We start from the raw sequence: 14,674 nt of genomic DNA on the forward strand, positions 1-14,674 counted from the left end.
AATGCTAACTGTTGATGATCCTACTCAGATTGCTGATGAACTGACTAGGTATTTTGTATCTACATTCAACATGAGGAATTCATTAGGGAAGTGGATTCTAGATGTTTATCAAAATCCAACATGGAGCTAAATGATTATGTGATAATGGAGAGGTAAGTGGAAGAGAAATTGATAAAGCTTAACATAAAAAAGCACCAGGAATGGATGGGGTCTATCCACTTATATATATAGGGAAACAGCAAAGCAGGTAAGCAAACCCTTAGCCATAATTATGAGAGCATCTTCAGATTCAGGGGAGATTCCTGTGGACTGCAGATATGCAAATGCATCTCCAATTCAAAAAGGGAGAACAAAGGGTAACATGAGTAATTACAGACCTGTTAGCTTCACTTCTGTTCCAGGGAAAATAATGGAGTCACTGGTTAAAGAAGTAACACAGGACCATCTAGACAAGCATTCAGTTATACCTCAGTCATAGCAGAGAATTGTTAAGGGCCATCTTAATATTGGTCAGATGACCAATCTGATTGGATACTATGATACAGTAACAAAGGAACATGCAGATAATAATTCTGATATCATATACTTGAATTTCAGGAAAGCTTTTGATACTCTTGCACATAAAAGACTACTATACAAATTGGTGCAGTGTGGCATAAAGAGCAATTACTGCTATGGATAAATGGATGGTTGAGTGGGAGAAGGAGTAGTTATCAATGGGCACTGCTCTTCTTGGACTAATGTTATTAATGGAGTCCCCCCAAAGTTCAATGCTATGCCCATTGTTGTTTTCTATATTTATCTTGTTGCAGTAGTATCTAGGTATGCTAATGCAACAAGATTTAAACAAATTAGGCAGATGGCCTGAAAAGTGACAACAGAAGTTTAATATTGACCAATGCAAGGTACTTCATATGAGGACCAGTAATCTCAGATTAAAATTACAGCTGTGCAGTAGCACACTCAGGTAGTGGAGAATGAAAAAGACTAGCGGTAACTGTGCAGTCATATATATGAAGTTCTCTGAGCACTAAAGACAGACTGCCTGGACAGGTCATGAGGTTTTGTAAATGATGTATAGGAATTTTGCTAACAGTGATAAGGTGATTATCCCATTGTATAGATAATTGTTTACCCACATCTTTAGTACTGCATACAAGTGCGAAAGTTTTATTTTAAGAAGGATGTGGATCTGCTGGAATGGATGCAGAGAAAAGCAACAAGACTAATGAGGGGAGCAAAAGACTGCTCTTAGGAAAGATGTCAGTTTTCAAACCAAATCATCTGGAGACTAGGCACCTGCAAGGAGATCTAATTGAGGTGTTTAAGGCCTTGAATGAATTGAGTAAGCTCAATGCTGATGGAATCCTTCCTGTTGCTCAGACTACATGCAAATGGGGGGCATAAATTAAAACTGAGAAAGGATGGTTACAGGATAGTGTGCAGAAATTTGCCTTCAGTCAGAAGGTGGTTGATTGTTGAAACAAACTCCTATCTGAAGCTGTAGAGGTGGGTAGTTTGAATAAATTTAGGGAAGAACAAGAAAAACTATTAGAAATGGGGGATGGACTGATGAAACAGGAAGTGCTGATTTCTGTATAAGCTTATTTTCTTGCATCATTTGCCACTACTACTACTATTACTTAGATTTTATGTGTTTCTTAACTAACAGCATAATCCCTCCTCCCTTATTATCCTGTCTATCCTTTCTGTACACATTGTACCCCAAATTCCAATTCTGCACTGCTTATATCTGCGTGACACCACACATCTCTGATATCCCAACAATATCCACCTTTGATGTCTTTACCAGCACTTCAAGTTCATGAAATTTATTTACAATACTCCTAGCATTGGTGTACATGCAAATATACATGCATCTGTTCTTACTATTAGTTGCCCTAACAAAGCCTATGTATTTATTTGTTCCACGATGACTCCTAGCAGTCCCTGAAATCCCCTGCACTCTGTTCTCCAAGCAGAGGCGGATTTAACGGCAGGCGCAACGGGCACGCGCCCTGGGCCCCGACTTCTGAAGGGCCCACGCAAAACCCCAACAAATTAGTTGAACATATTAGTTCAAAACTTTGTGATTATTATTATGCTATTATTAATTATATTATACATATATTATATTCAAATTTTATTGGAAATAAAACATTAATAGTACATAATATTTTTTATTTATTTAAAAAAATGGTTAACATGTATTTTTATTTTCCATGTCTCTCTCTTTTTTATAAGGGCCTAATATTTCCTTCTGTGCCCGGGGCCTCAACCGACCTTAATCCACTCCTGCCTCCAGGCCTGCTCATTCTAGTAGAAGAAGCAAAAGAATCACTTTCTCCTCTGCCTGTGGGTACTGTGAGCTAAGATGTTATTTTTTATTCTATGCAAAACCCATATTGTTTATCTGAGCTAAATCATAGATCTGGTGTTACAACTTCTTATATAAAAGGCATAAATGACACGAAGAAATTAGCTATCTAAAATTTAATAAGTTCAAACCACTTATATATAATAACAACTATTAACATTTTAATACAGAAAAACATAAAACTCAAAATTCTACAACTTCTTGAAATGCTACTAAAAATAATAAAAACATAGAAATTGCTGGAAGTCCTGGGATTTGAGTGATACTGCTTCAGCTTAAATTACGTATGATGCGATCTGATGTGATGCAACAATCACATTAAATGATATATTTGAAAACAGAAGATATAAAGTAAAGTCACAGGAAAATGGAAGGTGGGAATAGAGGATATGGAGAACACATACTTCATGCCACTAGAATGAAGTATGTGTTCTGACAGGGGAAGAATTCCCTATGGAATACAACAATACCACTGCCTAATCCCATAAAAACAATCAAGATATATGGGTGTTTATAAAACTAGACATTCCTCTTCTCAGAACCTTTTTTCTCTTCAAATTCAAGGAAATAGCAACTATTGTAGTGCCAGAAACATCATTGCTAGTCCACCCAAACACAGTATTTTTTGCACCAGACACTAGAGCCTGAGGCACATGGAAAATACATGAAACAATAGATCCCATCAGCATGATGAACACAACATAAGCCAGTAGCAGTGGTAAGATAAGGGGAAGTTTAGGAATCCCTAAGGAACCTAATGGGTGTGCAATAACACCTGATTACAGTGCACCAGTTAATGTTCCTGTTATTCTTCGATGCTAATACCATTTTTCAATGTGGCAGTGCATCCTGCCCGTAACCAAAAATGGGCAAAGTGCATTTGGAGGCCTCTGCTCTCCTTTCTTGCACAATAACTATCGTGTCACACATTTGCCCCTTTAAACATTTATGGGACGAAGTTGAAAAGGCTTCCAAGACTATCACTACCTGAAGTATCACAATAATATTTTGGCCATACTTTGTAGTAGTTCATCATATCACTACAGACGATATTACAAACCACACCATGATATATCCTTATGTCTGTTATCCAGGCATAAGGATGCCCAACTTATTTGGTTTGAATTTGTATTTCACTGACAGTGAATGCATATTTTTATATGAAACATAAAATTAACCAATATTATTTATAACTTTTATAAAAATTTTATTAACAACCATTAATGTTTGGGTATTCAGTGGTATTATTAATTATTAGTAAAAACTATTAGAGAGAGAGAGAGCAACTAGTGGTTTTATGAATGCCTTATTTTACAGAATGTTTTGTTCTTCAATGTTTTATTAAAATATTGAAGAATAAACTTTTATCATTTTGCTGTTCATCAATTTTTAACACAAGGAAACCAGATTCAAAACAAAATGAAATCATTCATTTCTTTTACTCTTGCTTTCTTCTTTTTAAAAAAAAGTTATATACAGAGATACACAAAAGATAAAAAAGAAAACTGGTTGGTATACAAGTATTAATTTCAAATACCATTTTACTGGCCATTGCAATGGAGTTAATAGAGTTTTGTAAACTAATATTCATTATTTACATTGCTTATTACTTAGTGAAATAGATTATACTTAAATGGTTATATAATAACATATTTAAAAATAAATACCTAATGATAATATGATGTGAAACAATACCTAAGACATTTACAATGAATTCTGCTTCATCAGATCCAGCATCGTTGAACACAATACATTCATATTTTCCAGCATCAGATTGGTCTACTGTGATAATTCTCAATTTCATTCCTCCTGTAACAGATGGAGAGACAGAAATTGTTAATCAGAGAAAGATATTATGATACTGTCATACTATAAGTGCTGTCAATAATTTTGAGACAAATATTTGTTACAAAATGTTGTTCAGAATTCAGTCATATCACATATTTGACCATAAATATATGAGAAAGAAAGATGATATATATAAATTAGTTTATTTTGCTATTTGTCCCAGAGACACTTGAAAAATCTTTAAAATGATTTAAAATTTTATCAGCTCAAACAACTCCCACATAATACTTTGTTTCTGCCATATTTGCAACTGCAGAATTTGGCCAGGTAAACAGGGTATCCTGTACATTGTAGCACTACCTTATTGGTATATTAGTAACAAAAGTGCTTCAGTGAAGCCAACAGTGACAGCATTGCAAGGCAAAAACCATATTTATATGTGTATGGAAGGAACCCTTGGTAAATTAGTAGCTTTGTATCAAGCAGTGACTAAATGTATTAAATCTAAATGAGCAGTCAACAGGTATTTGGAAGAAAAACTTCCAATTGAAAACATAATTTCATGATGTGTTTAATAAAACCCTGATTAACAGGCTGTGTGTTGACCCAATATAGAAATTTAGCAAAGAGGTGGGGTACTATATCAATGCAGGTATTGAAATAGCATTACATTTTTATATCATGACTGTCAGTGATAAAGCTTGGGCTCTTTAAAAAAAGACTACATTTATCTAGTCAAATTAAAGTAAATAATATTGTTTTTAATCCAATAACATCACCCATTAGTTGAATTTGTTAAACCTCAAGGGAACTGTTGTGACCAGTTTTGGACTAATTTAGGCCACTCTTCATACAACAGGTAGCCTCACAATTTTGTGCTAAGTGGTGAATGAATGTATTGAACTAAAAGATCAGCTAAATGGTGCTTGTAGAAAAACTTCCAAATTGATGCACTGGCCAATGCAGCCTACTAATAAGGGATTTATTATAAACATAACAAAAGTTGCATTTTTAATTGAAACACTGCTTGTTTCAATTTATTCATATGTCAATGTTAATTCAGGCTGTGTGTTTTCAGAAAAGTGATCAAGAATACAAAACTGCTCAAAGCAGTGCCTTTTAATTTTTAATAAATAACAGATTCACCTATTATTCTATGATGGTGTTATTTGATTAAAAATTATATCAGCTACATTAAGTAGACTTGTGGATAAACATAGTCATTCTAAAGTGCCTAAATCAAGAATTGTCCTGTAATTGGAGGATCAAAAGTGTCCCAGACAGTCACAACAGAAAAACATAATGCAGAGGAGTGATATTTTCTTAAACTAAATATACTAATAAAATAAAGACATAGACAAATATTATTAAAATGCACCATTATGTTAATTTCCAGTTGAATATATCCAAGTATTATATTATAACAAATAGTTCAGTGCTAAATTGGTAAGACGAATGAATATCTATTTGTTTTTTCAAGTTAACAAAATACATGGTTAAAATGTATAGTATCTCCAGAAGAGCCTTCTAAGCTGCAAGGAACTTCTTATCAATAAGCACTGCTAAAAATACGCAATATGCAACAGGAATTTCTTACTATCTCCAAGTAATTTACTAATGGCTATCATAATGTGTACTGACAATAACATTAAAATCACATAACAAGAAGTTTCTTTTATCAGTAATGCATTTAAAATTATTGTCATTTTTGATATACTGATTGAATTTTATTTGTGCTTTGGGTCCCCTTTCTTTTTTAAAGTCTGAATAAGCATTTTAACTATATACCTTGACTAGTTTATAATTTTTGCCTTGTTTCCAAACTACACATATCACATTTTGAATTATGTCAATCATTTGTATCCTAAATGCATTACATTTTTATATTTTTATTATGAATATCAGAAGGAAAAAACAGTTATGACTTTCTATTTTAGAAAATATAAATTTTCCTTTCTAGGAAACTTTGTTTAAAAAATTTTTAATTTTATTTTCTAGTTTAAAAAATGCTGAAGAAATGGAAGCTACAGACCACTTTTTCAGAAATAAATCAAAACAAATTGATCACCAGTGGTTGACTAAAACTGTTCATTTCATTATTTATTTTTATTTTTTTTTATTTTATGAAAACCCCAAACACAAGAGGTGTTAGAACCTATAGTACTCAGTACTGTGCTTGGGTTGGAGGTTGAGAGAATGTGAGAAGATATTTGTTGACATTAGACTTGAACTTCTGTAGACTGTAATTTTCAGGAAAGACATATAAAGGAAAGTTGTTCCAGAAAATGGAAGTTGAATGAATAAACGAGGAAGATGAAAAGTTGGTTCTGTGAGTTTGAAGTTGGACAGAAAATGGATGTTGGCTGGCAGCTGCACATGTTTGGACTGTTTTGAAAGGGAGAGCAGGAATTATAGAAGCCAATTCAGAAGAACAGTGCCCATGGAAATATCTGTAGAAGAGGCATGCAGCAGAAACAGTGCATCTATGAGACAGCGAGTGGAGAGACTCTGTTAGAGATGAATCATTAATTAACCTAACTGCCCTCTTCTGAATGGAATCAAGAAGCCTGAGAGAGAGGTTTTGGGGACACCACTCCAGATGTGGGAACAATATTCCATGGCAGGGCGGATTTGAGATTTGTACAGAGTGAACAGCTGTTTGGAAGAAAAGAAACGCCGAGAGAGCGAAAGAGAAAACCAAGTTTTTTAGATGCAGAGGAAGCAATTTTGTAATGTGCTTGTGCCAAGAGAAATTAGAAGTCAGGGTAATCCCCAAAGGTGATATATCATTTTTCCTAGAAATCGGAGTGTCACCAAAGATAAGCAGAAGAATCCTTTTTGCAAGATATAAGACAAGACTGAGTTTTAGAAGGATTGAAATCAACTAAGTTGTCTTTGCCCCGCTGGAGAATTACCTGAAGATCCGCATTTAAGGAATTGGTAGCAGATTTTCGAGAAGTTAAAGCTGATTGAGCAGGGCAAGGTTTCTCAAAATGGAATGTGGAATGTAATGTACTATCATCAGAAAACTATGGATAGGATTCCCAGTCAATGGAAGAAGGTCATTAATATACAAGAGGAAAAGAGTGGGGGAAAGAAATGAACCTTGGGGGACAGCAGTATTAGTGGAGAAGTCGGAAGACAGAGAACCATCTACCATTATCCTCAGTGAGCAATCAGAGAGAAAACTGGATAACCAATTACAAAAAACAGTTGGCAAACCATAAGATGGAAGCTTGTTTAGAAGACCTTTATGCCAAACATGATCGAAAGCCTTTGAGATGTCAAGAGAAACTGTTTGCATTTTACCGAACTTTTCCATTGAATTTGTCCATAAATGGGTAACATAAACCAGAATATGACCAGTGGATTGACACTGATGGAATCCATATTGGTGATCGTTGATCAGAAGGAAGGTTTCTCGGTAGTTTAAGAGTTGCCAGTTAATTGATTTCTCCATTACTTTAGAAAGAGTAGAAGTAATTGCAATGGGATGATAATTGGATTTGAGGAATTTGTCATCCTTCTTATGAACTGGCTGGATATGAGGAAATTTCCAAGCAGAAGGAAAAACACCTTTGGAATAAGAAAGTGAAAAGAGGTAGCCAAGGACAGGAGTAAGTTCAGGAGCACAGGTTTTGAGAACAAGTGGAGAAATACTATCAGTACCTGGAGCTTTCTTAGAATCAAGATTTGTCAAAATCCTTCTGACATCCTTTTCAAGGAAGACCACAGGAGGCACTGAATGGAGCATGTTGGGAATGGTGGGAGGTGTTTTACCAAGATCACTAATGCATGAGTTGGAAGAAAAATGGGACGTTAGCAGGTCAGCTTTATCCTTGGCCAATGTGACAACAGAACCATCTGGTTTCTCAAATGGGAAAAAGTTGCAGCCAATAGCTTTGGCAAGAGAACAGAATGCTCAGCTACCATTAGGGCAAGAACAAGTTTTCTACTCTTAGCCTGTTCCAAATCTAGTTTGGACTGATTAATAACTACTTTACAATTGTTGCAAGCTTTGGTGTAGGCAGAAAATGAAACTGAAGAATTGGAAACAAGCCAATTATGATATGCAATGTTCTTCTCCTGAACGGCCTTAGCACATTTATTGGAAAACCAAGGTTTACATAAAGGATGAGATTTTAAAGTGGAGTGTGGGATAAAGGATTTCATTCCTACAAGAATAATTTCACTGACACATTCTGAGCAAACGTTGACATCAGAAGTTTTGAAACAGTAGTCCGACCAAGGAAAAGAAGAAAAGAAATCTTGTGGGTCATCCCATTTTGCATTCTTGTAATGTCAAACAACACAAGGTTGGGAATAGCCATGAGATAAATGCTCCATCGGTGAAGACAAAATCACCAAGTTGTGATCTGAAGTGCCTAAAGGACCACTCACTTTGACTGTGTACTTAGGGTTGTTTCTGAGAAACAGATCAAGTGTGTTGGCTGTATGGTTAGGATTGTCAGTATTCTTGTAGGTAAATGAACAATCTGTGCAAGATCATTAGTAATTGTAAAAGCCTCATCGTCTCGTCCAGCTGGGTTTGTGTGACTAGAAAACGGAAGCCAATTGAAGTAGTGAACATTAAAATCACCAAGGAAAATTACCTTCCTGTTAGGAAAGTTGGACTGGAGAAAGTCAAGTTGCAAAGAGAGGAAGTCGAAGAGCTCCAATTGATTAGTGGAGTTCGGAGAACAGTAGAGACAACAGATGAATTTGACAGAATGAGGTAGAGAGATTTTAAGCCAGAGGTAGAGAGATTTATGTGAGTTATTTGAATAACTCACATAAATTTTGAGTATTATTCTATATCAGGGGTCCCCAAACCTTTAGAGAAGCGAATCGCATATGAATTTTTGGAATATCTGGTGGGCTGGAAAAAATTCCTAATTATTGAATACTATATTTGATCATATTTATGCAAAATTTTATACCTACCTATATCTACACATTCAAAAATAAATCAATGGATATGTAATATAAAATATACTATTTGTTTATATCAAATTTTAATTATTACAAATCACAAAAATTTTGTTAGTAATGCAACAAAATTATAATTAATGTAATGAATTTCGTAATATCGGGTTTTAAAGTACTAGTTCCAATTCTTAAAAAGTTGGGTAAATGCGAGTCAGTTCGACATGATCATATTTTTGATTTTACTTATTTAATTTTTGAAAGGTCTGCTCATATTTACATGTACTTCTGAAAATTGATGCAACTTTTCTTGCAAAACTTTTAATTTTTGGGTAATCTGACTCGGATAATGTTGAATAAAATTGAATTATATTTTCATTTTTAAATATTGTCTTCAGTACATCATTAGACTGAAGATCTACCAACTGTATTTGTAAATTCTCATCAACATCGCTGACAAGTACATCAAACAGATTTTGAAAAAGTTCATAACACCTTTGAATTATTTTTAAAATCATAAAATCTATCCGCAAAATTTTCCTGCAACAATCTAATGTTTTGAACAAAATGTTCAGTCGAAAAATTGCAACTAGGCACATTTTTAGATAAATTATTTCAACATGGAAAACATGAAATATTATTCCGAAGTTGTTGACTTTTAAAGCCAGTTTTGTTTCAAATGCTTTGACATTATAATACAGTTCATTGTCAAGTTTGTCTTGTCCTTGTTGTTTCATATTAAGAAAATTCAGGTGTTCACATATATCTGTTAAAAAAGGCAAGGTTCCACAACCATTTGAAATCTGACAGTTCCAGAACAGATTTCAAATTTTTTGTTCATAAATAGATCTATTTCGATTCTAAGTTCAAAAAATTGCTTCAACACATTACCGCGACTCAACCATCATACTTCAGTGTGGTGCAACAAATCACCATATTCAGCCTGAATTGTTTCAAGAAAATTTTTTAATTGCCGATGATTCAGACCAGTCTTGCAAATAAAATTTACTGTAGATATTACAGTTGACATGACTGAATCTATGCCCAAAAATTTTCTGCACAAAGACTGTTGGTTAAACTAACATATTAACCCTTATACCGCTTGGTCACTCTAGCGGCACTGCTCCTGCCTCCCCGTGGCGGGGCCGGTAACCTGGGAGAAGAAATCCACTCTCCCAGGGCTGAAAGGAGCAAAGATGGAAAACAGTTCATTTCCACCTTTAGAGCCATTGAGCTCAAGACATAAAAATGAAAATGAAAAAGACTATTCTCAACCAAAGAGGTTGAAAACAACACCTAAAGAGGAGATACCAGCCTTCCTCATCTTGCACTCACTGTCTATCAGATCAGCCTCTGAGCAAATTATCACCTTTTCTAGTGCAGAAATGCATTGAGTCTGCTGCTGGTTCACCTAAATCAGTAAGGCGACTTCAATCAGGTGATCTTCTAATAGAAACAACTCAACCTCAACATTCTTTAAAGCTATTAAAGATCACAGCTTCTGGAGGACACCAAATAAAAGTTACTCCCAATGCCACCTTAAACTCCTCAAAGAGAGTAATAACAGAATGGGACTTATTACTTGTACCAGAGGAGGAAATTGTCCAAGAATTACACGATCAAAAAGTCATCCAAGCAAGGAGAATCATGACCCGAAAAGACGGTACACTCATTCCAACAAGAAGCATAATTCTTACCTTTAGCACTCCTAACTTACCAACATCTGTGAAAGCAGGCTACCTGCATTGCCGTGTCCGACCATATACATTCTGAATCCCATCAGGTGCTACAAATTCCAAAAATATGGACACTCCCAGACTGCAAGTCGAGGTGAGGCAGTATGTCCCAACTGTGGGTCAAAAGACCATAACCAATGTGATTGTGCCACTACCACTCCGCATTGCCCAAATTGTAAGGGTAACCACCCAGCTTTCTCAAAAACATGTGAATTATGGAAGCAAGGAAAAAAAATTCAAAAATATAAAGTAGAGAACAAAGTGACATACTCAGAGGCAAGAAGACAGATAATCAAAACAGAGACAAGGCAAACATATGCCACAGCAGCTCAATCTTCACAGTCTGTAGGGATCCAAACTCAAGTATCGATTCCTCCAAATATATCAATTGCGAACTGAGCACGTTCGTTGCTTTCTATTTCAAAACAGTGTCCTACACAAACAGTCCAATAATACCCCAATTACCATACCAACGGAGGCCTCCTCAACAATAAAACCAAAAGTAATAGAAACCAAGAAACTGCAAACATCCACTACTGGAATGGACATTGATGAACATCACAATTCAGAAGATACCTTTTTAGAATTACATGCAAGTGATGAAATGGATGTGACCCGACCCGTCTTTCCTAGGAAAGACAAAGCAAAAATTGATCGATACAAGCAAGCTGCAACTAAAAAACAGTCAGAGTCGAAAACAACACAAAAAAACCACATGATGGAAAAATATCCTTCAGTGGAATTGCAGAGGATTTCGGAATGCAAAAGATGATTTGCAGGATCTAATCGATTGGTACGAACCAGCTGGCATAGCCTTACAGGAAACTCTTCTAAATTCACGAGTGTGTCCTTCCATCAAAATTTCCTACAACCGCTAATTTTATTAACTTTAAAAGACTCAAGGCCAAATTCCGCCAAATAAGAAGAAAAGCAAAGAAAGATGCATGGATAAGTTTTGCTTCCACCATAAACAAGGACACGGACAGCAGACTCATCTGGAAGAAAATTCAAGCACTTAATGGTAAATTTGTGCAGTCTCTAGCTTCAATCCTGAACGAAAGGGTAAGAATTGTCTGATCCAAAAGAAATAGCAAACGCATTAGCTGAGTCTTTCGCCAGTATATCAGCAGTGTCCACATACAGTTAAACCTTCCAAAAAATTAAGTCATCTGCAGAACAACATAAAATAAATTTTTATACTAAGGCATCTTAACCATACAATCAGCCATTCACGTTAAAGGAACTTTTTGAGTCTCTAAACAAAACATCAAGTACTGCTGCCGGCCCGGATGGAGTATGCTAAATAATGTTAAAAAAGTTAAATAATAAAGCAATAAGTTCTCTATTGAAATTCTACAATCGAATATATTTAGAAAATACTTATCCGCACTCATGGCGTCACTCAGTTGTACTGGCCTTTCTGAAGCCAGGTAAGGATCGTACCATACTGAATAATTACAGGCCAATATCGCTGACTAGCTGTTTAGACAAAGTCTTAGAAAAAATGATGCACAAGTGGTTAACGTGGCTTCTGGAAACAAACAATCTGCTAAACCGAAATAAGTATGGTTTTCAGAAAAACCACTTAACCTTAGATGTGATGATTAAAGCAGAAGCAAATATCCGCAATGCTTTCATCAGGAGACATCTGGTTATGGTCAATCTCGATATTGAGAAAGCGTTTGATACCACTTGGCGATATGGTGTCCTTCAGGATCTTCATTCCTTTGGTCTGAGGGGGCAGTTACCCCAATTTATACAAAACTTCCTACACTACAGAACGTTTCAGGTCAGATATAGGAACACTATATCCAAATCATTTGAACAAGAGGAGGGTGTACCGCAGGGTTCCATCCCGAGTGCAACACTATTCACAATAAGAATTACAAATATAACACAAGACATACCAAAAACAGTTGAATCATACAGTTGTTGCCGATGACCTGATTATCTCTTGTCAGTCACAAACTATGATTTCCATTGAAAGGCAACTTCATCTGTCCATAGCCAGCATAGAATTGTGGGTGCAACGGAATGGCTATTCATTAGCAGAAAATAAATCGACTGCAATTCATTTCTGTAAAATACGAAAATTACATCCAGATCCTGAAATATATTTAAAGAACAATCGGATTCCTCTTACCAACAATTTTCGTTTATTGGGTTTATATCTAGACAGTAAACTTAATTTTTCCAATCACATAGCCCACCTTAGAACGGCCTGTCAAAAGAAATTAAACATCTTAAGAGCTGTGTCATCTAACTCCTGGAGTGCTGATAGACACTTCCTCACACATCTTTATAAAAGTTTTATCCGGTCCTGCTTAGATTATGGGTCACCTGTCTATGACTCTGCAAGAAACAATTCCTTGTTACGTCTGAATACTGTTCAACATAGTGCCCTAAGGATAGCCACAGGAGCCTTCAGAACATCTCCAGTCGACAGCCTGTATATTTACGCAAATGAACCACCATCACACCTTAGACGAAAAATCCTTACTATGTAGCTATGCTGCAAAAATAAAAAGTATTTCATCTCATCCTTGCTGGGAATACCTGTTTGACCCTCAGTATGAAATGCTATATCGTAATAAACCTAATGAAAACTGCCCTGCGGGTATTAGATTGCAAGAACTGATGCTCAGTTGGAATAATAACTTCCAGCATATCCTTGAAGATGTAGCTCCTCCTTAACATCCCTGGTCTCATTACTCACATCTCTGTGATAATTTCTTTCTGAGATGGAGAAAAGGCTCCCTGCCAAACAACAACTTCCAGCAGCTGCATAAAGCCTTAGAAAACACAGAGAAATTTCATATATATACAGACGGCTCCAAAAAAGATGAAGCAGTAGGTGCTGCAGCAATTTGTTCTGCTTTTTCAATAGCTGTGTCTCTTCCTACAGAATGCAGTATCTATACCGCAGAACTGTATGCAATAAAACTAGCTCTAGATAATATAACCAAACAGCAAATCAAAAAAGCTCTTATATACACCAACTCCTTAAGTTCCGTCACTGCCATTCAATCTACTACTTTTTCCCAACATCCCATTCTGAAACAGATACAGTCTCAATTATATCAATATCAAAATGCAAACAGTTGATTACCTTCTGCTGGATCCCTGGGCATGTCGGCATCCCAGGTAATGAAAGTGCAAATCATGCTGCTAAACATCCTACCAATGGATCATTCTATCATCTGAAAGTTCCACACATTGATTATAAATCCACTGTTAAAACACCATGTAGGCTTCAATGGACTAATCTGTGGCAAACGCAAGTAAATAATAAACTGTTTCAGATTAAAAAAAAAAACCTCAGTTGTGGACTTCTAGTTTCAGGAAAAGCAGACGTGAAGAAGTGATTTTGGCAAGACTCCGTATTGGACACTCATATACAACTCATTTGTTCTTGCTTATGGGAGAAAACCCACCTCAATGTCCATTCTGTCAGACTCAGCTAACAATCAAACATATTCTAATAGAATGCCCTAATTATTCAAGTAACTGGAAATCCAGTTTTCATTCTGCATCCAATCTGCTGGAACCTTTAAATTTAATATACATAATAATGCTAATTTTGAAGCACTGTTTAGATACTTGAAGAGCATAAATTTATATAATGGCCTCTGACAACAATTATATTAATAACTCAGTCATAAGTTAATAATGAAAAGGCACAATATGGCCCAGGAGGCCCTTGTGCCAAAAAACCCAAAACAACAACTACAACAAAGACTGTTGGTGAATTATGTGATGAAATTGCATTGTTTTTTTAATATTTTTGCTGTCAAGATATTTATAAAGCTAATCCATTAACCCTACTGACCATATTTTTAGGGCTTCC

The 14,674-nt window shown here is 35.6% G+C and overlaps 1 protein-coding gene across 1 annotated transcript in view; it reads right to left on the minus strand.

The window, feature by feature from the left end:
- Nucleotides 1-14,674, minus strand: part of LOC150087903 (hemicentin-1-like) — a 1,496,027-nt gene that overhangs the window by 703,662 nt on the left and 777,691 nt on the right. The window contains exon 41 of the mRNA XM_090369959.1: nt 4,073-4,186. Coding sequence (XP_090226085.1) covers nt 4,073-4,186 — 114 coding nt within the window. The remainder of the gene's footprint in view (nt 1-4,072; nt 4,187-14,674) is intronic.

Source organism: Mastigoproctus giganteus, chromosome 3 (assembly GCF_048544385.1).
Source record: "Mastigoproctus giganteus isolate SK-2022 chromosome 3, ASM4854438v1, whole genome shotgun sequence".
NCBI lineage: Eukaryota > Metazoa > Arthropoda > Arachnida > Uropygi > Thelyphonidae > Mastigoproctus > Mastigoproctus giganteus.